Source organism: Hippocampus guttulatus, chromosome 4, assembly GCF_054856545.1.
Source record: "Hippocampus guttulatus isolate MCC_2025c chromosome 4, RoL_Hgut_1.0, whole genome shotgun sequence".
Taxonomy (NCBI): domain Eukaryota; kingdom Metazoa; phylum Chordata; class Actinopteri; order Syngnathiformes; family Syngnathidae; genus Hippocampus; species Hippocampus guttulatus.
This window is the reverse complement of record NC_141264.1, coordinates 7,696,288-7,718,178: the sequence shown is the minus strand read 5'-3', so window position 1 is coordinate 7,718,178 and position 21,891 is coordinate 7,696,288. Positions and strand designations below refer to the sequence as shown.

Below are 21,891 nucleotides of genomic sequence, written 5' to 3'. Positions count from 1 at the left end.
CCAAGAGATACAGACTGGTGGTAATAAATGAAGGCAATACAATACAAGCAACCTCCGGGAGGACTCCAGACAGAAAGATCAGAACCAGGATTCAAACCAATAACCTTTGATTCTGAGGAAGATGTACAAATCACACGTTTTTCCAAGGTAACATACAATGTTAAATAACCCCAAATGTTTCAGTGTAATGCAGTTAATTTTACATTCCTTCGATTGAATGTAAGAAAATAACAGTTCATTACATTTATCAATTCAATTAAAACACAAATGCAAGCAATGTTCTCTCCAACATCAGGACTATACTGTACAGATCAGTTTTTGTTTGCGCGAAAGATTAACAAACATCTAAACAATAATTAGGCTTCATTGAAATGCTTCTGAGATTAACTCATTATGTATTTTATCAAAAGACTCACAGGATAAATAATTGAACTGACGCCTAGTCACCTGCCACATCATTGAGTACATCTGCAGTCAAGAAAGATCCCATCCAAGCTCACATGACAACAAATATCCATTTTGCGATCCACTTTATCCTCACGAGGGTCGCGGGGCGCACAAGAGCCTATCCCAGCTGTCTTCGGGCAGAAGGCAGGGGACAGCCTGAACCGGTTGCCAGCCAATCGCAGGGCACACAGAGACGAACAACCATCCGCGCGCACACTCACACCTAGGGACAATTTTGTGTGTTCAATCAGCCTGCCATGCATGTTTTTGGAATGTGGGAGGAAACCGCACGACTCTGAGAAAATATCAACAAATATATTTATAAAAAAAGAATAATGCCCCCTTTTGAATGTCTTTGGAGAGATCTATTGATTTCATAATTGCTTGTTTGTGTTCATATTTATTAATGTGGTTTTAGTTGAGGTGATGCACTGTACTCCATTGTGTCTCTTACTGAAAGTCAAGCCGTTAAGAGCGAAACCTGACAGAACATTGACAGTGCTAAACTAATATATTGTATTAAAAATCTTTATTGCGGAACCTATTTGTCAAGACCCCATGAGAAGTAATGCGCACAGCCAGACTTACCTGCAAGAAGTGGAGCCGTGACATAGCGGCATTGAAAGCTGTGTTGGCCTGGCCAGCTCCCCAATTCAACACTGCATTTTCTTCGTCCGATTCTGACAAGTGTGTTTCATTTTTAAAAATATTCACAGTCAATACGGACTGAAGGTCTGTCAATCTGTCAGTGACCATTCACGGTTTGCTTGCTCTGTATCAGATGAGGTTGGTGTTGCAGCGCATAATAAATAATCAAGCCCTCGCATGAGAAGGCTATGCCTGTCAATAATGCGGGTCAGGTTACATCCTTTCCATTTAAATCAATCAATTAATCAATAAATAAATACCCAAGAATGGATGCCACGTTCATGACCATCGAACTGGTCGGTTGGATCCCGGGGCGTCTCACTGTCAGATGAGGACACGGATGGCGCTGGCGTGTTCACTCACGGCCTGCCTAACACTGGGCTTTTTTTTTTTCTATGGCGGAATATTAGGGTCACGTAGTGAAGAAAAATAATAAGAAAATACAGCTTTACATTCATATGCAGCAATCTGGAGTGTCACTCAATAATAACTGGTGAGTGCAAGGCCCAATCAATGACTTGTCATATCCATTCCAAACATGGCACGATGCTTTAACATTAACCAGGGGGATTATTTTGGCAAATACAAGATGAGACCCAAAATTAGGAATCCCAGATATCCATCAAATTTACCATACAGCACCATATAGTTACCTCGAAATGGGGCGTCAGAGCTACACTTTAAGCGAACAAACATCAACCCAGAGATTCTCTGTCATTATAAGCAAGTATCCGATCTCCTGTTTATTGCGAAAATTGTTGAAAAGGTCATAGCGTACCAGTTTAATAATAACGCGGCACTAACAATCTCTTTTGAATCTCTTCAGTCAGGATTTAGGGCCGACCACGCTCTACTGAGCTAAATGTCAAATGATTTTCTCCTAGCTATAGACTCTGACACCTCATCAATATAACAGCATCATGACTCAATCTTAGCACTAACTTGGCACAGTCGATCACAACATATTCGAAGGCCTCGAAGCATACTGTATGTCGGTATTTCAATCTCAGCACTTTCTTGGTTTAATTCTAACCTCTCAGAGAGATGACACCGTGCAAACCATGGCAATGCAACTCCTGAATTTTGTAAAGTTCCATGTGGATCGGTACTTGGCCTTCTATTGTTTAGCATCTACATCAGGACTGCCCAGCTCCGGGTCTGGGGGGGCCACTGTCCTGCCTGTTCATCAGCCAGCTCTGACGCAGCATTAGAACGATCTTGATTATTAGAATCAGGTGTGCTCCAGCTGGGAGTGATGGGAAAACAGGCAGGACAGCGGCCCTTGAGGACCGATTTAGGACACCCCTAATATACATGCTTCTGCCTGGTGATATTACACACAAATATAACACAAGTTTTCTCTGCTATACCGATGATACCCAATAATGAATGCCATTGGAAATGGAAAAGCCACAGAATTACTGGAATGAAGAAGTGTACTTGGCTGAGATTAGAGAATTTATAGCTTTGAATTTTTTTCTGAAAGAAACTGAGATGATTAACACCGATTGTAGGACACCAGTCTTGTACTAAATGTACTATTATCTGAAGTGACTGGAAAATCTGTTATATTTGACTCAACTGTCTTCTCAAAGAATATTACTACAACTGTGTTTTATCACCTCCTCGATATTGCTAAGATCCATCCCATTCTATCTGCTAGTGATGAAGAAATCATAATTCATGCATTTGTTCCGTCTCACCTCGACTATTGTAACATAATGCTCTTCATATTTATTTGTATGCTTTTGCATTTAGTTGAACTACACGTTGGCTTGTGACAAGACAAATGAGTTCTAAAGTACTGATCAAGCTACAACATTTTAAGCTTTTCTTCTTCTGTAACGATTTGCTTTCAAAGACAAGTCATCACTCTGAAACCGGTGTTTTCATTTAAGTCGATGAAAGTTGATTGAGGTACATAATGGTTAGTTTCCACAGGTGTAAAACTGGATCGTCACCAAATTGTGAAAGTCTTCATGTGCACCAAACTGCTCACTGGTATCCATTCTGAGGTTCTCCGTTAGTGTAATATTCGTCCTCCTCTTGCATGGTCACCCCTCTCTTCTTTGTCCAGCCGTGTCTCTGACCTGACGCATTATCGGTCGTTCCATAACTCATTTTGGGAGCTGTCATGCTCTCGCTGTTGAGCTCAGATTCTTCAGCTAGCTCGTCCTCTTCGACAAAGCCACATTTTTCTTCACACGTGCTCTCAGGGTTGGCCCAGTCCTGTTGTTCTCCCGAGGCAAAGATAGCGTAGAAAATGACCCCTGTATAGTGCACCATGGACGCGATAACAAAGACGTTCTGCCACTCAAGACGGGTCTGTCGGAAGGGAAGAGTGAATTGTGTCAAACAATATTCTGAAAGAAACATTGCTTTCTTGGTGATGCACCTCTGAGATCAGAGAGATGGTGGTAAATCCATACCCAGACTCTACCTAGAAATACAAACGCTGTTTATCCCAAAGTGACTTATTCTTGTAACTTATCTAGGTTGAATGTACGTCAACTTTCTTTGAGCCGATTGAAACTTGATGCTAAATAAACACTAACAAACTCAAAATCCTTAGCGTTTTCATTTACCCAAGGGAGGTAGAGGCGCAAACATATGGCCCGTTTTTTCATTTTTTTTTGTATGTTTAATTTATTCATTTCATGTCGACATCCACTAAAGATGATGTCACGTTATTGCTGCGCATAATAATGTTTGCGCGGTTGAATTATTACTATCACCACATCTGTCAACTTAATGCTTCATGTTTCAAGTGGGATTAAATTAAAGTCCAATACAAAGGCAACACTGTTACGAAAACAACTTTGCAGATTCATGGACGATTGTCAGTAGTCTCCCTCCCAAGCATTCTGTCCTACTTGCGAGGAGCACATATTGGGCTTTTGATGACATACTGTATAGGTATGTCGTAGCCGTAACTCCTGACACCTTTGACATCATCTATTAATCAACTTTGACTCAACTTTTATCACAACCTCTATTATAAAAAAAATAAGTTGTACCTTATGAATGGTCAGGGCTCCGACAATCACGGGACACACCATTCCAGACAGTGTTCCCACACCATTGGAAATGCCCATCAGGATGCTGGCATAGCGAGGAGCAATGTCCAGATGATTGACATTAAAGCCTGCCAACACAGTATGGGATTGTGTCGTGACAATGATAAATCTGAAAACTATGAATAATGCTGATTGGAATTTTCTGCAGAGGACTATACATGACTCACAAAAAAATTCAGGGTGGACCTGCATTTGTCAATAAAATAATGGAAAGAAACCAACTGGCTTTATAAAGTGTCGTCAAAAGGCACACACACGCACACGCAATTGTACATTTGTATGTAGTACCTTTAAATGCCATGACCAAGTGAGTTCCTTGTCGCAAGCTCACACGCCAGCTCACGTGCGGCGCTCTCTCTATCTCTCTTTCTCTCTCACCCCCCCCCCCCCCCCCATACCCACACACACTCTCTCCAGTATTGGAGACAAGGACTGAGGAGGCGGGGAGTTGAGGGCTTCCTAATTGTATACATGCATGCATGGGTAATACCCCTCGTGGCATGCATTTGTTTTTGCAACACAACGCATGTCAGGTGTACATGATGTGTAACTGCAGGCCACGAGTAAAGAAGAAAAAAACCCGAAACACGTGCCGAAACATTGCAAAAAACTTTACATTGTGTGTGAAAGCGAACAACTTAGCATTCCGCGTAGACAGGGATGTCAGGAAGCATAATTCTTGTAAACCAATTACCGGTAGTAAGTGAACCGAAGTTCCACTGAGAGTTTCCACTGAGAGATTCCACTTTAAATGGGTTCATTTTGTTTCACTTGCACCGGTGCTTGGAAAAGCCTGAAGCTCACTTGTCACTCAAATGACAGCCACTATCTAAAAAAAACTCATAAGTAGGGGTACTAGTAAATTGTGCTACCACGGGAGTATCGGTACCTGATATAGCAAATCCACTGAAGCCAACAGCAAGCACCAAGAAAGAGATGGCCACAGCACGGGTGTGTGAAAAGCCGACCACCAGAAGCAGAGTAGCCTCCATGCCAAAGCCTACAAAAAGACACATGATAATGAACAGATGCCAGAAATAACCTCAAAACATTTGGTTCACTTGCATTACTGAACATTATTATTGTGCAAACTCAACAAGGGGGAGGGGTGGAGGTCCTCTTTTTATGTTGTAAGTTTGAAATGTTTTAACTGTGCAGCACTTTGAGTTGCATTTTTATGTCTGAAAAGTGCTATATAAATAAAGTTTGAAGGTTTGACTGAACAAGACCCACATGTGCCACAGTACATAAACACTGTGTACTGTGAAACAACAGAAACAATGAGTTGCCAAATACATCGTTGCCGGAATTTCGACACACCGTTCAATTGTTGCGGAGTTGCATTAGTTCAAGTATGTGTACAGACAGAAGTCGTATGTTTTCTCCTCCTTTTCCTCTTATCTAAATCCTAGAACACCACCTGATGCCGCACACTGAAAAAAGAGTTTTACTTGAAGAAACTTTTTTTTTCCACAAACAAATTCTAAGTAAATTTTATTTGAATAGTATTTGTTTGTTAAATGAAGTCAATCAAGAGTTGAGGAAACAACAACCTGCAAGCTGGGAGACAGCCACTCTACCACCTGAGGCATGCCGCTCCTGTTCTGTTTTAGTATATTGCTCATGCCAGGTGGAATGCTCGTACATTCAAGACCCGTTTTTGAGGTCTCCTTTTGGAGACAGCGTCTATTTACTAACCTGGAGTGGGAGTGGCATGGCATTTTGGTGAACACACACACACACAGACACCTACACACACACACACACACACACACACACACACACACGCGCACGCGCACGCGCACACACACACGCACACACACGCCCGCGCGCGCACGCGCACACACACAGCACCACCCCTGACAGAAACGAACAGTAGCTGAGTATCGAGCCATTTAATTTTCATAGCATAATCAATGTGCCGGGTTTTACGTCATGTATTTGGAAAGAAATCGAACAATTGAGCGAACCTCGTTCACCAGGTTTTTCAGATTTCTGATTCTGATCTTAATATGGCTGTGGTTATTGTGGTCATTTAAATGGCTGTAACAAAATAAACAAACAATTGTTATTTAAAACTTTGTTTTACCTGCAAGTGACGTGCAAGCATCATCTTGCAGTTTTATAATAAAGTTTTATAATGTGTATATACAGTATATATATATATATATATATATATATATATATATAGGAGGGAGGATGAGGCGCTGGAAGAGGGACCATCATGGGAGGACAAGCCCCTACATGGGACGTACCACCGGACCATAACTGAAGTGGCCGATCTCAAGAAGTCCTATCAGTGGCTAGAGAGGGCTGGCCTGAAGGACAGCACAGAGGCACTCATCCTGACTGCTCAGGAGCAGGCCCTGAGCACCAGAGCCATTGAGGCCCAGATATACCACACCAGACAAGACCCAAGGTGTAGGTTGTGCAAAGAGGCACCTGAGACGATCCAACACATAACTGCAGGGTGTAAGATGCTGGCAGGGAAAGCCTACATGGAACGCCATAACCAGGTGGCTGGCATAGTCTACCGAAACATCTGTGCGGGGTATGGACTGGAAACCCCAAGGTCAAAATGGGAAACACCTCCGAAGGTGGCGGAGAATGACAGAGCGAAGATCCTGTGGGACTTCCAGATCCAGACTGACAAGATGGTAATGGCGAACCAACCAGATATCGTGATCATAGATAAAGGGCAGAGGAAAGCCGTTGTAGTGGATGTAGCGGTCCCAAGTGATGGAAACATCAGAAAGAAGGAACACGAGAAACTCGAGAAATACCAAGGGCTCAGAGAGGAGCTGGAGAGAGCCTGGAAGGTAAAGGTGACAGTCGTGCCTGTGGTGGTCGGAGCACTCGGGGCAGTGACCCCCAAACTAGATGAGTGGTTGCAACAGATCCCGGGAACAACATCGGACATCTCAGTCCAGAAATGTGCAGTGCTGGGAACAGCAAGGATACTTCGCAGAACCCTCAAGCTTCCTGGCCTCTGGTAGAGGACCCGAGCTGAATGAGGGACGGACACCACCCGAGGGGGGGTGAGAGGAGGAATTTTATATATATACTGTATATATATACAGTAATCCCTTGTTTATCGCCATTAATGGGGACCAAAACCACCCGCGATAAACGAAAATCCGCGAAGTAGCGTCCAATTAACATAAACAGGTAAAAAAAAACACGATTTTTTTTAGGCCGCAAACGGTCCGCGAGAAGCTGCAAAACAACAGCGAGTCACATAGAGCAACATATACAGTACTGTACTCCATGTATATGTAAAAAATAAATAAATAAATAATTTAATGTTTGAAAAAAATCCGTGATGCACTGAACCTGCGATAAACGAACCACGAAGTAGCGAGGGATCACTGTATATATACTGTATATATTTATATATATACTGTATATATATATATATATATATATATATATATATATATATATATATATATATATATATATATATATATATATATATATATATATACATCCATCCATCCATCCATTTTCCGAACCGCTTGATCCTCACTAGGGTCGCGGGGGGTGCTGGAGCCTATCCCAGCCATCTCCGGGCAGTAGGCGGGGGACACCCTGAATCAGTTGCCAGCCAATCGCAGGGCACACAGAGACGAACAACCATCCACGCCCACACTCACACCTAGGGACAATTTAGAGCGTCCAATCAGCCTGACATGCATGTTTTTGGAATGTGGGAGGAAACCGGAGCACCCGGAGAAAACCCACGCAGGCCCGGGGAGAACATACAAACTCCACACAGGGAGGCCGGAGCTGGAATCGAACCCGGTACCTCTGCACTGTGAAGCCGACGTGCTAACCACTGGACTACCGGGCCGCCCTATATATATACATATATATACATATATATACATATATATATATATATACAGTATATGTACTGTGTATATATATGTATATAAGGATCTGACTTCCAGGGTTGAGTGTATTTAGGTGTGTTCACCTTTTGTGTACATTGTGCATGTTGCTTATGGTTTCCTCAACCTACCTCCACAGTTCATGAGTTTCCTCACATTCGTAGTGGTCATGATTTTGTTACTACGCAGGAAGTCCGCCAGCTGTCCTCCAATTGGAACAACAATAGTCATCACCATGTGCGGCACGGCAGACAGGATGCCTACCTGTAAGAGCATCATGCAGTCTTCTGTAACATGTAACATAAAATACCATTGCCTTGATTTATGGTCTCTCTGTGTGATGATAGCATGAGGTCAACCTTGCTGATTGGGAACCCAAAGACCTCTTCAAAATATGCCGGCTGGCTAATGAGAAGCAGGTAGAAGGTCCAGCTGCGGCAAAAGTTGGCCACAATGATGGCGTAGACAGGCATGGAAGTGAAGAAACGGCGCCATGGTGTCTTGAATTTCTTATCGTGTAAGAGGTGAGAAAAAAAAAGTAACGTCGACTACTGTACGAAATGATCAATGTAACTGATACCTGTTTACTTGCCTGAGTCACATTCTGGTGGTGAATTGTTTCGCCAATGGTGGACTCAATGTATGTTCTTTCCTCATCCGTGATTGTTGGATGCACAGCAGGACTTCCATAGGCCAACAAAAGCCACAGGACATACCACAGGATTCCAAAAACACCTTTTGGCAATAGAACAAAAGAGTGACTAAAACATACTACAGTACGTCCACAAATGGCCTTTTAAAGTATTGATGAGAGCGAGCCAGAATCATTAAACCAAGTTGGAACCTTGACTCTCCACCTGAGAAGCTTCATTATTATTCAGATGAAATGATGAGTCACAGCACCCAGACAGGAAAAGGCTATTTCACATCAATAAATCATGAGATCATATCGCACAAAAAGCAGAGTAGCTCTTTATTAAAAAACATCTAGCAAGATGGGAATTGTATGTCAGTATTAATCGTTTTAATCAATCACTAAAGCAATTCAGATAAGGTTTGTAAAGTAACGACTAACAGTAAAGTATCTTGATTATTTCATGATGACAAGACATCCATTGATAATTCTACACGGTGTTCTTACATGTTTGTTGGCTATGATGTTACATATATTTTCAATTTGTATATGCAGTACACCAGTATTTTGTGCAGAAGACACTTTGAGTAATTAACTTAAATTTGTGTGTGTAAGTTTGTGGACAACCTTCTAACGCCAACCATGCTGCGCTATAATCTGGTGTAGTTCGAAGTGCTCATGCAATTAAATAGCCTAGTCATGAGCAGACTGGAATTTGAACTGTCATTAGTGTGATACAATCTTTAAATTGACTCTCGTAAAATAGTCTTAATAGGTGCATTGAATAAATTAAGCTCTCCAAAATTGGTGATTCATTACTGATGAATGAACAGTGATGCTGAAATTCATAAAATACTGGTCAATGATTTCTGCTTTCTGCAAACCGTAATAGGTGATATGTGAAATGGTTTGGTTAAAATACTGAATGAAATTAGCAGAGGTGGGCATTTCAGGCTGACCCACGTGGGCCCACTTCATCCCTCGTCGGCGACAGCCAGTCGGCATTGAGAACGTAATTTCAACGTCATACACAGACACCGCAACAGGCATCCAAATAAAACAAATATATCAACAAATACATACCGGTAAATAAAATGATAACAGACGCACGCACGTCATGGTCAGTGGTGAAATTAAACCAATGTGGAATACATTCATCTGTGCTGTATGCACATACAGCACATTTGAAAATAAAGTTATACTTGATACATGTCATTGACATATCTGGGCCTGGATGCTATACAACACTGTTTTATTTTGTATTATTGTTGTATTTGGCTGCATGTTTACATTGTACATACAGAAACAGATATTGACATTCAACTTCTTACCATAGATGTAAAAGACTGACGGCCACCCAATGTACTGAACCAACACACCAGCCAAAGGCATGGCGATCACGGCTCCTGCATAGGATCCTGGAAAAAGGCGAGTTCAATTTCAGTGTTATTTTCAAGCCACGATATCACTTTGACCGGCAGTGGCATTTTTACAGTATTCTGAATGAAAACGTTCAGTGAAACTTTGAGTTAACTGTACAATTTAAATTTAAATTTGATTAATTTTATATTTTAACCACTGGTTAACGCGTGACCCCCAGTTCAATTCTTAACCTGCTGTTAGCTAACCAAGCGTTAAATGTGCACTGTTCAAATGATTGTGAGTCACGTTGTTAGTTAATGGCACTGTCAGTTAACCATGTGGTTATTGTCACTGGTAAGTACCAATATGTGCATTCCATGCAATTCCTGATTTTGTTTACTTTTGGTTTTGCGAAAAAATGAATAGCCAAACAATTGCGAGCACATTTGAGAAAAAAAAAAGAAGTAGGAATTTTTCTGCTGACAAGGGAAATGTAATTTAGTCTATGCTTGAAGCTAGGGTGCACACTCCTCATTTGCCCCAACGCCAATTATGACTTGAAAAAGAGAGTGCCATGGTGTAATTGCACAACCACCACAGGACGTGGCAGTGGCGCTCTCATGTATTTTTATTTTTCATATTTCAGGTGAACTGATGCACTTCAAATCTTTTCTGTGAAATACTAAAAAAAACACGTTTATGTTATTCTTTGTTGTAAGTAGAGCTTTTTTTTCTTGTCATTTTTTATGTTAAATTGTTAAGGATGCAATGTTATGCAGAGGTATGCTTACAGTTACAGTGATCCTCGCGCTAACGCGGTTCACGTTCCACAGCTTCGCTGTTTCACGGATTTTTTTAGTGCAGTTTTTTTAATGCTTTAAAACAGTGAATTGCGTTCTTACAGTACAGTATTTCCAAAAAACTATCATAGTTATTTGTTGAAAACGTTTTTTTTTTTTGTGTGCTTCGGCCTGAAAACAGGTTTTGGTCTTTGGTTTCATTGTATCCAAAGTTCAGTAATGTATAATAACTGTAAAAAAAATAATAAAGCTCACTACTTCACGGATTTCACCTATCACTGGTTCTTTTTGGAATGCAACCCCCGCAATAAACGAGGGATTACTGTATATTGACAAATTATACTATTTATAGAGAGTTGTGTGGTGCAAAATGTTTTCTCTTTCTCACAAAAGATAACTGAGAAGCTCTGCTACCAAATAAGGAAAATTACAGTAACATAAATATTTCTCTTGCATTATTATGCTAGAGTGCGATGTTTTACCCATTTCATCCAAAAGAACATTTGTGAGATCAAATATCACTGATGTTGACCCAGTCTAAGTGTTTTGATGAGGTCGAGGTCATTTGTTGTGCAGATTGCCATTGTACCTGCTGGTGCAGCATGCAGAATGTATCTGTAAAACTGGCTCATCTCTCACAGGCTCTTTATGGCCAGTGTCACTTGACGGAACCTGACCACCCATTCTTGGCGTTTCCATCCATCCATTTTCTAGACAGCTTCTCCTCATTACCAGAGTTCCCTACCCCTGCTATATACTTTCGAGCAGGGATAGGGAACTCCGGTTCCTCAAGAGCCATAACCTGCCTGTTTTAGATCCCTCCCTGCTCCAACACACCTGGTTCAATTGTGCATGATCGCGTCAGGCCTCTACGGAGCTTGCTGATGAGTTGATCATTTGAATGCGTGTTGAAGAGCGGGAGATGTAAAACAGGCAGGATATGGCTCTAAGTCTTGAGGAACCGGAGTTCCCTCCCCCTGCTGTAGAGAAACAACCATTCACACCTACTGGCAATTCAGTCTTACAGTTTTCTAACATGTGACAGAAAACTGGAGGAGACTGTCCAGAGAAAGGATCCAGCTCACCCGTGACCCTCGTGGGGACATTTGAGGTACACATAGAAAATGTATGAAAGGATGGCTCCCTTCATAACTTCAACTCACCGCAGAAGGATGTAGTGGCCAATCGACTGCGTTCAAGAGGTGGGGCCCATTTTGACCACATCCCATGGCACGCTGGGTAGGTCACACCCTAGATGGGAAATGTGCCCCAAATAATTAACCCATGTCCCCTAGACATTTCTCAACAACTTCACTATTCACATTCTTACCTCAACTAAGCCCTGTAGGATGCGAACAAACATGACACAGCCATAGTGAACCCTCGCTGCAGATGGGATAAACATATTCAGCACTGACGTCAAGAAAATAGCAGCGCCAAACACCCTGCAGAGAAAAAAAAGCTGACATTATTTTGAGAGAAACGGGCCATTATTAATTGTCCCTGACCACTTGACTCACTTGCACAAACAAAGATGAATTGGCTATTTTTTCTTGAGACTTCCTACCATCATTTATGCCTTGAAAATGTCATTTAACTTCAAAGTAAATACTGAAATAACAAAACCAGAAGGATACAAAACGGATTTGCCGTAGGGGAATGTGCAGTTGCATTCGATACCAAGCAAACTATAAAACTACATGACTGCAGTGCAAAGCGGCCAGTGTCAAAAGTTCGGTGGCAGAGTTAAAAACAGAATGTCGATGTTGCATCAACACCAATCAGTAATAAAATAGCCTCTGTAGTCTAGGACGTAACACTGATCTGTTGTTAAAATAGGATGTGACCTGCATTCGACCCTCATTGGTATGTATTTTTAAATTGAAACCATGCCAGTAATTGAGTTCCCTGGTAAGACAAGACAATTTTCTTTAGCATCATTTTCCTCCTTACTTGCAGGACAGAGTCAAACTTCCCTAATGTCGGCAACACTTTCACATGATGGCATTGGAGGGAAAAAATGTTGCCTCGTAACTTGGTTTCCACTTGACTCCTCTACTTTATATTGTTGATATTGGCCCATAGTTGTATTTTGCGAGACGTCACATGGTCAAATGGGCTACTTGGCCAATCGGGTTTCAATTACGCGGTCTTTAATATGTTTTGGTTGAAGCGGGTATAGGCAGCTAGTATGACAGGCTACACAGGACTTTTTGTGGACTGGTGAGTTGAGCACCTGACAACATTCAGTCTAACAAGCGTTAAACGAAGCCCATTGTGCACTGTACAAGATGGCGATGAACTGTTTGCTAAATTCATGGATACCTTTCAGGATGCTGTCAACAGGAATCTTAACCAGTTCTTTCGTGGGTGATGGGACTACAATCTCATTGCTGAGTGACAACTGAAGAACAGGAAGTTGAACTTGCCCGCATTTGCAGAACCGTTACTCCTTTTTGATAACTGAAGAAGACCATATGGGGCAGCAGAAACCCTTAGAATGAAGCAACATCTCAGGGCAAAGCAGAAGGCCACCACCCATGCACAGGTTGATGGAAATGGAGCGACGAGCACTGCACTCACTGGCATTACTCAGCAACCAGGAGAATAATAAACCAGGAGAAAGGAGTGTCAGCACAGAGCGCCGATGCGTATGTGGAACTGGGAGTCGCGGCTTGGAATTGAAGCGGATTTACATGGGACAGGAGAAGAGAGCCAATCTCTCTTTTTCGTTAATGGATGCTACAGCTTCTTGTTGCTTTCAAGCTTAGCTTAGAGCAGACATGTGCACATTGCATCATGACGTCTTTGATCCACTGGTGAAAAGGACACTTTGATTCGCTCCTCTTTCATCTATAACTGCTTCAGACAACAAAGTGTATGCAGGAAAGTGATTAAGAGTGCACGATTGTCTGTGTCTCATGTGTTGTTTTGTATTATTTTGTCATTTTTTTGTTAACTTTTCTTCTGATGGCGGCGTGGACACCCGCAGTGGCTCCTCTTGTTTTATGTTGAGAGGGAAAAAATTTCATCTGTGCTGTATGTCACACATACGTACAGCTGTTAGAGGAATCTATGAGCAAAATTGTATCATGTTTAAAGTTTCATTTAATCTGGACACATCTAAACGTTTGGGTGCGTATCCAGCACCCCCAAATTCCTGTGCACAAAGCCAGAGGGCTGTTGAAGTCCACAATTAGCACGTCAATACAGGTGGGCGATCACGGGGGAGAGGGCGAAACTCGGTCACAAAAGGGGAATGAATAATTCGGGAACAGCGGTTGAACAACAAAAGACGAGTTGAGAACACCCGTCGCGCCCAGACGACATTGGCCATCCGCAAAGTCTACAACATGCTAATTCGATGTAGACCAGCCAGAAAAAACGCCAATGTACTGGTGGTTCAATGTTTAACACAGGTAACCCATCACTACAGAGGGGCCGGACCGTGGGTGCGGTATGCAAATATCGGGGGCATTGTTTTCCTTGTATGTTACAATAAAAGTCTGAACTGGCAGGAAGGGAGCTCGAGTGTGATCGCGGAGCAACTAACCGTCGTTCGCTCTCAGAGATCCGCTTCCGCCGATATTGAAGACAATTTTTCCTGTGTGCCGAGTCATTTCTTTAACTTTGTCCGAGAAAATCTCTGACAACAGCACATTTGACAATAAAGTTGTTGTCATGATGATGAAAGACATGTGTTAAAATTTCTGGTTTTCTGTGGATTTTGGATGGAAGAAAGGTTGTTCGTCTCTGTGTGCCCTGCGATTGGCTGGCGACTGATTCAGGGTGTCCCCCGCCTACTGCCCGAAGACGGCTGGGATAGGCTCCAGCGCCCCCCGCGACCCTAGTGAGGATCAAGCGGTTCGGAAAATGGATGGATGGATGGATAATTATTTCAGATGAGGTAATTGCAACCACCTGAGAAGGGCCAATTGTTGCTTGGACCTGATTGGCCTGAAGCTCAAGTGCACTCCCTTTATAAGAGGAATGAGGAAGTCACTGCGCGCTGGACAACTTGGAGAGCAGTGCTACACGTGGGCTGCTCAAAACTGATCAACTGTCACTCCTGAAAATAAAGAAAACTGGAAAATCTCCTTCCTGAATCCTGGCTGAATTGCCTTTTTATTCTTTTTTCACCTGGCCTGCTGTTTCGCCGCATAACAGTTGTATTCAATTCAATATGCAGCAGCAGCTGGCCAAGTTCGCAGCAACCATCAACCAGCCTCAGGCCACTAAAATTGGATGTTATATTTTTTGGACTATCTGTTTTTTTACGAAAAATACAATTAGTAATCCATTCAAATAAGATAAGATATCCTTTATTTGTCCCACACTGGGGAAATGTACAGTCTACAGCAGCAAGATTGTGGGTAGAAAGAAGAAAGAAGAAAAACAAAGTGTTTGCATTCACAAAATAAATGTTACAGTTTCAATGTACACCGTTCAATTAAGTGCAATATAAATATAGATATAGATAAGGTGGCTGTGCTATTTACAATTGTTTTTCACATCATTAGATGTAGATGTGGGATTCAATGGAGAAATGACTAACAACCAGTGATTTGAGTTACGAGTCCAGCTGCTCAGAGCACTATGCATGTCCAAATCATCTCAAACGAAACACTTCTATATAACACTTTCCAAAGTAGTGGAGAAACTACAATATAACTGTTCACACGATAAGCTGAAAAAAACCCATGAATTTTTAATGAGGCTGTTGCCTGAGGGGTTTCTCTTGCTGTCAAACCTTGCTGAACAATCTGAAGCCAGCAAGCCTTTGGACGTCATCATTTTCGGCTCCGCCGTTAAATGAAGCAACCCTCGATACACACTTTGAGGAAACGCCCCCTTCATTACTCGAGACACATTTTGAAGCCTCTCGGAACTTCTCGAGTAGAACGCCAGTCAGTTTAGTCACATATGCACCGAAATGTAATCTCTGTGACATCAAAAGTAGTTGGGAGCAAACAGTTGCTGTGCTGTTAGCGAAAGTCATGTCGTTTGCCTCCACGTTGATGAGTTAATGAGTAAATGCGTTTCACTTTATCTTGTAGAGGCAGGCAGAAGGAGAGGCTAAGGTCGCACAATGACCTTTGATTTGCTGACAGTTTTGTGTACAGTGAATACAGCGTGTACATATTTTGTGTGTCTGTTTTGTGGTTAATTTTGTAAACATACTTCTTGTGTTTGTGTACCGTATTGAAAACCAGAAAAAAGAAAAACAAATCTCATGGTGACTATAAACGATTATAAAGTACTGTACTGTTTTTAAATCTGTCCATCTGTGCATCTCCTCGGGGCGAATATAATTATTCCCATAAGTTTACGACACTTTGGGTCCATTTTCTTTACAATTTTCCGTCCCAAATGCCCCAAAGACCCTGTCACAAACAATAAAACTCAACTCATTCATTCTAAAATCATTTAAAAAAGTTAGTGACGAAACTGTACATGATCACTTCACCTGTTTTGAGTCTGTGTTGAGCCTTACATTCACCATTTTCTGTGATGTTTACGACATCACACTGGACAGTTTGTCTCTGTAGTCGTCTTAATTTTATTTTGCTCTTTTTACTCTGTTGTCTGCTGGCTCTTGGCCAAGTCGGCATTGTAAATGATGAATCTGTTCTCAATTGCCTTGCCAAGAAGGAAATAAGGAAAATTTTAATTAAATAAAAACCCTCACGTACTTTCATGGTTGGTGGCTGCAATGTTTCAATGTTTCAAAAATATATTGATCGAGTGGCCAAAAGGAAAATAATTTTTTAGGTTTACTTTATATTGTCATATTATGATTTGATGGCAGGGGACATGAATTATTGCGAACAAAAACACACCTGAAGATCTGACTTTTTAGGACATTTTTTGGCTCTCCTTTTCACACATCTCATCAGAACAAGCCTTTTAAAGTATTGCTTAATGTCCCTTCCACAGTTTTTCAAATAAGAAGGAAATTGTGCATGCTTCGTATTGGTTGTCACCACATTTTGAAGTTTAGTGTGAAACAGACACATCAAATTAAATTCAACATTGAATATTTTTTGAAACATCAAACTATTAAGCTGAAAGAAAATGTAAAACGCCACAGAAGAACTGAAATTAGCATCGGTTTTATTGTGTTTATACAGTCAACTTGGAAACAAGTACTTTTTGACTGTCATGTTTCTGTTTGTTTTGGTTTCATTTTTTGGCGGGAGCGCAGGGCGTTCCTTCCAGCTCTCTCTCAGATGCCAGAAGATGGTACCAAACGCCCTATCCAATGCAAGCAGAATTTCTTCAACAAAATGCTGACTTCAAGGTTTTGAATGTTATGAGTACTGGAATTCATTTGGCCTTCTGCAGCCATGATCTCCTGCTCTGTATGTTTTCAGAGTCTGAAATAGCATTGTTATCAATGAACCTAAAAAGACATTTCGTATGGAGTAAAATAACAGAATAGCGTGAGTTTGCCGCCTTTTATGTTAAAACAACACTGAGTTGACTACTAACTGAAGAGCTTTTCAGGACACGCGAGCCTATAAACATCTCAATAAAGTGAAACTCTATAACATGGCTTATTTTCTGTTTGTCAGCTATGTAATGAGACACATCTAACACCCCTGATTGTCATGCAGGGAGGTAATACCATCGAGTGCACACAATTCTTCTTGAGAGCTGCCATGACTCTCAGCTCCCTGACATTTTTCTCCCTCACTGAGTCCCCCGTTGTCTTTTTTTCCAAAACAGGGTGTAAATGACACTTGTAATATTCCAGTGGTGTTTCAGAAAGAAATCAGAGGCAGGATCTTTCATTATTAACTCTGTCAGTGGCGGGTCCTCTTTTCCTGTGAAGCTTTTATTACAGGGCTACTATCTACTCCATCGGCACTGCTCAGCACACTGAGCAGCTTTAACCATTTAAGAACACCACCGTCAGTCTTGACAATGTTTGTCTTGTTGTTTCGAAGAACAAATATGACTGTTCTTATGCAATAGTCTAATGTGAATACCTGCGGCAGCCTTATTTATTCCTAGTAGCAATGGAATGCAGTTCCTTATTTTATATGGAGTCAAAATAATTATTCACGAGTTTCTTGAGACTTTGAGTGACTTCAATGGAGTGACTTACAGTACTGCTTAATGCAACGCAACAGGTGTCATGAAAACGGTAGTTACAGAAAGCCAACCAACTGAAGTCAAGAAATAGATTTGACCTGTTAGCAGAAAGCTTGTTTGAGATGAAACCACCGGGAATTTGAGTGACGATGTAGCCCCAGAAGAAAGAGCCATGGATAAGTCCAACTGTCTCTGGGTCCCAGTTGAACTCAGCTTTCTAAAAAGAAAATGAGAGTTAAGAAGATGGACTGTGTCGAACACTGGTCCCGAACTCTGGTCCTCAACAGTCCCTATCCTGTTTAGGATGTTTCCCTCCTCCAACAGACCTGATTCAAATGATCAACTCATTGGCAAGCTCTACAGAAGCCTGATAATGATCCTGATCATTTGAATCAGGTGTGTCGGAGGTGGGGGGGGGGGGGGGGGGCGACGACATCTAAAACATGCGAGGTTGGAGCCCTCAAGGACAGGCGTTCATGACCCCACAGCCTCTTGATGAACTATCACCCTGGAAAAAATCCCGAAATGTATGACCAAAGAGTGTCTACCTGGAGTACTTCAGTTCCATTCACATATACGGTGTTGTTGTTCACCATCTCCACAATTGCAACACCGAGGTTACAACGGATGCCAAAGGAGATGCAGAAGCCCAGACCACTGAGAATGGCGATGATGTAACGCTTGGGCAGACCGCCACAGCTACAGTCCAGCAGTGGAGCGGAACGAGATGTGGAGGCCACCGGACGCCCATCCTCTGTCAGTTCAAAGTGTCTTTCCTCTTCTACATTGCTGCCATCGAGTTTTCTGCTCAAAAAACAGCAGGACAATGTCCTTATTAATGCAGATGTTTTGCATACTGTATATGTACTGTATGTCCATCCATCCATCCATTTCAAAACTGCTTTTCCTGAATAGGGTCGCAGGAGGTGCTGGAAGCTATCCAAGCCGACTTTGGGCGAGTACAGTGATCTCTCGCTATTTCGCATTTGGTTTATCACGGCTTCAGTGCATCGCGGATTTTTTCAAACATATTCATAATTTTTTTTTTTAAGTCCGCAAAAAGTCCGCAAAAGGTCCACGAGAAGCAGCGAAAGTCAGCAAAACAAGAGTGAGTCACATAGAGCAACATATACAGTACTGCATGTATATGTTTACTGTATTTTGTTATTCATAAACTAACCTAAGCTATACATCCGTTTCTTGTTTTATGTTGAGAGGGAAGAAATTTCATCTGTGCTGTATGTATTTGACAATAAAGTTGTATCCAATCCAATCCAATGTTTAAATCTACTCGTATACAGCATTGAGTCGTGTTAATTACTTCAAAATTTACTTCTACATGCATGTATACCATTAAATTTGGCCTTATAAATATTATGTAATATGTACCTACATGGAGGGGGGGGGGGTCACTACTTCGCGGATTTTCGTTTATCGTGGGTGGTTTTGTCCCCATTAACCGCGATAAACGAGGGATTACTGTACACCTTGAATTGGTCGGTAGTCAGTTTCAGGTAACGTCACTGAGTGGAAACCGGTCCGACGTTGCCCGCACACAACTCAGGCGAGTGTACCACGACGCCATCAGTGACTTGTGTCCATCCACTTGTCCTTATTTGTGTCGGAGGGGAGCTGGAGGCTATCCCAAGATGGTGTTGGGCAAGAGGAGGGTTTAACCAGGTTGCTTGTCAATCGCAGGGTAAATTTAGTACGATGCGATTGATTTTAATATTTGCACTCACTAAGTATGTTGCGGCAGTGTATATCAAATGACATTTAATTCTACTTCCATATGTTTTTCACATTTGCGAATTGTTTTTTACTTTCTGGACGATACAGTGCAGCTTTACAACATTGCAAGTGGAAACGGATCATACAGAAATATATATATAATTATATTCTTGACATGTGATATGGCCAAGTACGGAATCTTCGCCATTTAAAAAGTTGCTTGAAAACCGAATTAGGCAGAGGAGGGATATTTTTATTTGATTGCATTTGTGTGGATTTGATTGGAGAATGTATAAAGTAGGGGTCACCAGCATGGCCGCGGGCACCAGGGAGCCCAAAAGGACTATACGAGTTAGACCGCGGGCCTGTTCCAAAAATAGCTCATTGGTGATTAGACACTGAGACTCTCCAGAAATATTGCAGAAGCGATCATTTCAAAATGTGAACACTGGCAGATATTTCGAATGAAGTGTGGCCAATTGATATTTATCTCTTTCATACTTATTGGCTAAAATCGCTAATGTGATCAGTGTCTTCTCAGAAATGAACATCATTAATCATTGATTATAACATATGAAGATAGTTTGAGCAAATTTATTTCAAAAGTGCATACTATCAAACTGGTAGCCCTTCGCATTAACCAGCAGCCTAGAAGGAGGTCTTACGTTTCAAATAGGGTGATGACCCCGAGTATAAAGCATTCCCCAAAATATATAGTAGATTAACTATAACAAATTCTGGGAGGTTGTATGGTCTGTTGAAGCAAATGTTCTCTGTGTAATGATGATAATAACTGTCATAATATTGATATGATAGACAGATTCCTCTCATTGTATAGACATCATCCCATTATTTGGGGAGAGCAAAATTCGGTATGTTAATGTTATGTACTCGGTAAGTACAGTGCAGTGCAGTACAGAACCAATATCATTTAGGACATACAGTATATGACATGAGAGTACTTGCCATTGATTGCTCATGAAATGTGTCAACGCATAAAACTGTAGGAATGTACCATGTCATTTATAATATTGACTCCAAAAATTATGCCTATACCTTACATATGTGCAAAAGCTTTACTGCACACACACACTCATGCACGCACACCCATACACACACACACACGCACGCACGCACGCACCCCTCTGTAAATTATTTATCAGACATGAGGGATGTATTACTGTTTTAAAATTGCGCCAAGATTAAATTACAGGTTTTACTTGGCAGGCACAACAATGCAGTATTTACTGTACATACTGCATAATTTGAGAATTCATTTTTGACTATGCTATCCCTCTGATAGCAGATGTCACATCACATTGAGTGAAAAAGCAATATTTTTTTTTTAATTGTCACTCACTGCAGATAAGTGCTTCGGGAAAAACACACAACTCCTCTCACCTTTGCAATTTCCCCAAAGAGTTGACCACTGTTGACTTCACTTCTGCTGTCTCAGACTTTAGCATCTTCTCCCTCAAAGCTCCCAAAGACATGTTGGTGTCTTTGCCTTCTTGAGTTCAAATGTGTCTTGATACTTCTGCTGGTCAAAAATCTACGAGATGATGCCCATTCTTGGTAAGCTTCTGGCCCAAGAAGTTGTATCCACCTTAGAGTAGTATCAAGGATAAAATGCCCGTTACCCAACCACGCTGTCCAGTGATTTAGTGGTTTTCAGAGAGGCGGAGGGAGGAGTTGGCGGTGTTGGTGTATTCCTTAATGTCAGTTTCAACTCTGAAAAGTTCCATTTGGCAGGAGGACTTGCATAGAAAGCAGAGCGCGTATGAAATCAGTCGATCCAGTTTTTACTTGATGGGCATGGTGATCATTTTTATATGCCGCTAAACTGAATGCACACCTTTGAGATACTTCTCCATGTCATATACTCCCAGAAAGGAGGGGCAGGTCTTGTGGCTCGCTTACTACGCCCTCATCCTCTTTAGCGTCACCATCATCTTGCCTCAAGCGTCATCCCGGCAGGTTCATCTGATCTCAGCCAGTCAGGTGAACAATGAAAGATTCATGAGCTTGACAACTCGCATTGAGGCGAGACAAAGGCATATGTGCACAAATAGCAATTGTATTATTTGCTACAGTCCTTATTAAATTGATTGCACTGATTTCCCTCCATAATGTTTTGATATTAGGGATGTTCAAACGTCAAGAGGTTGCTTACTCAAATGTGCCGTTGGTATGCCAACACA

At 41.6% G+C, this 21,891-nt stretch overlaps 1 protein-coding gene across 1 annotated transcript; it reads right to left on the bottom strand.

Moving 5' to 3' along the window:
- Positions 1-2,817: 2,817 nt before the first annotated feature.
- Positions 2,818-21,183, bottom strand: slc17a8 (solute carrier family 17 member 8). The gene is made up of 12 exons (XM_086109047.1): positions 21,092-21,183; positions 18,508-18,763; positions 18,058-18,176; positions 12,192-12,306; positions 12,025-12,112; positions 10,031-10,117; positions 8,658-8,800; positions 8,425-8,574; positions 8,197-8,329; positions 5,062-5,172; positions 4,113-4,240; positions 2,818-3,420 (listed from the first exon to the last, which is right to left on the bottom strand). Exons 1-12 carry the CDS (start codon positions 21,181-21,183, stop codon positions 3,091-3,093), a joined length of 1,752 nt encoding a protein of 583 aa, XP_085965173.1. The 3' UTR covers positions 2,818-3,090.
- Positions 21,184-21,891: the final 708 nt, after the last annotated feature.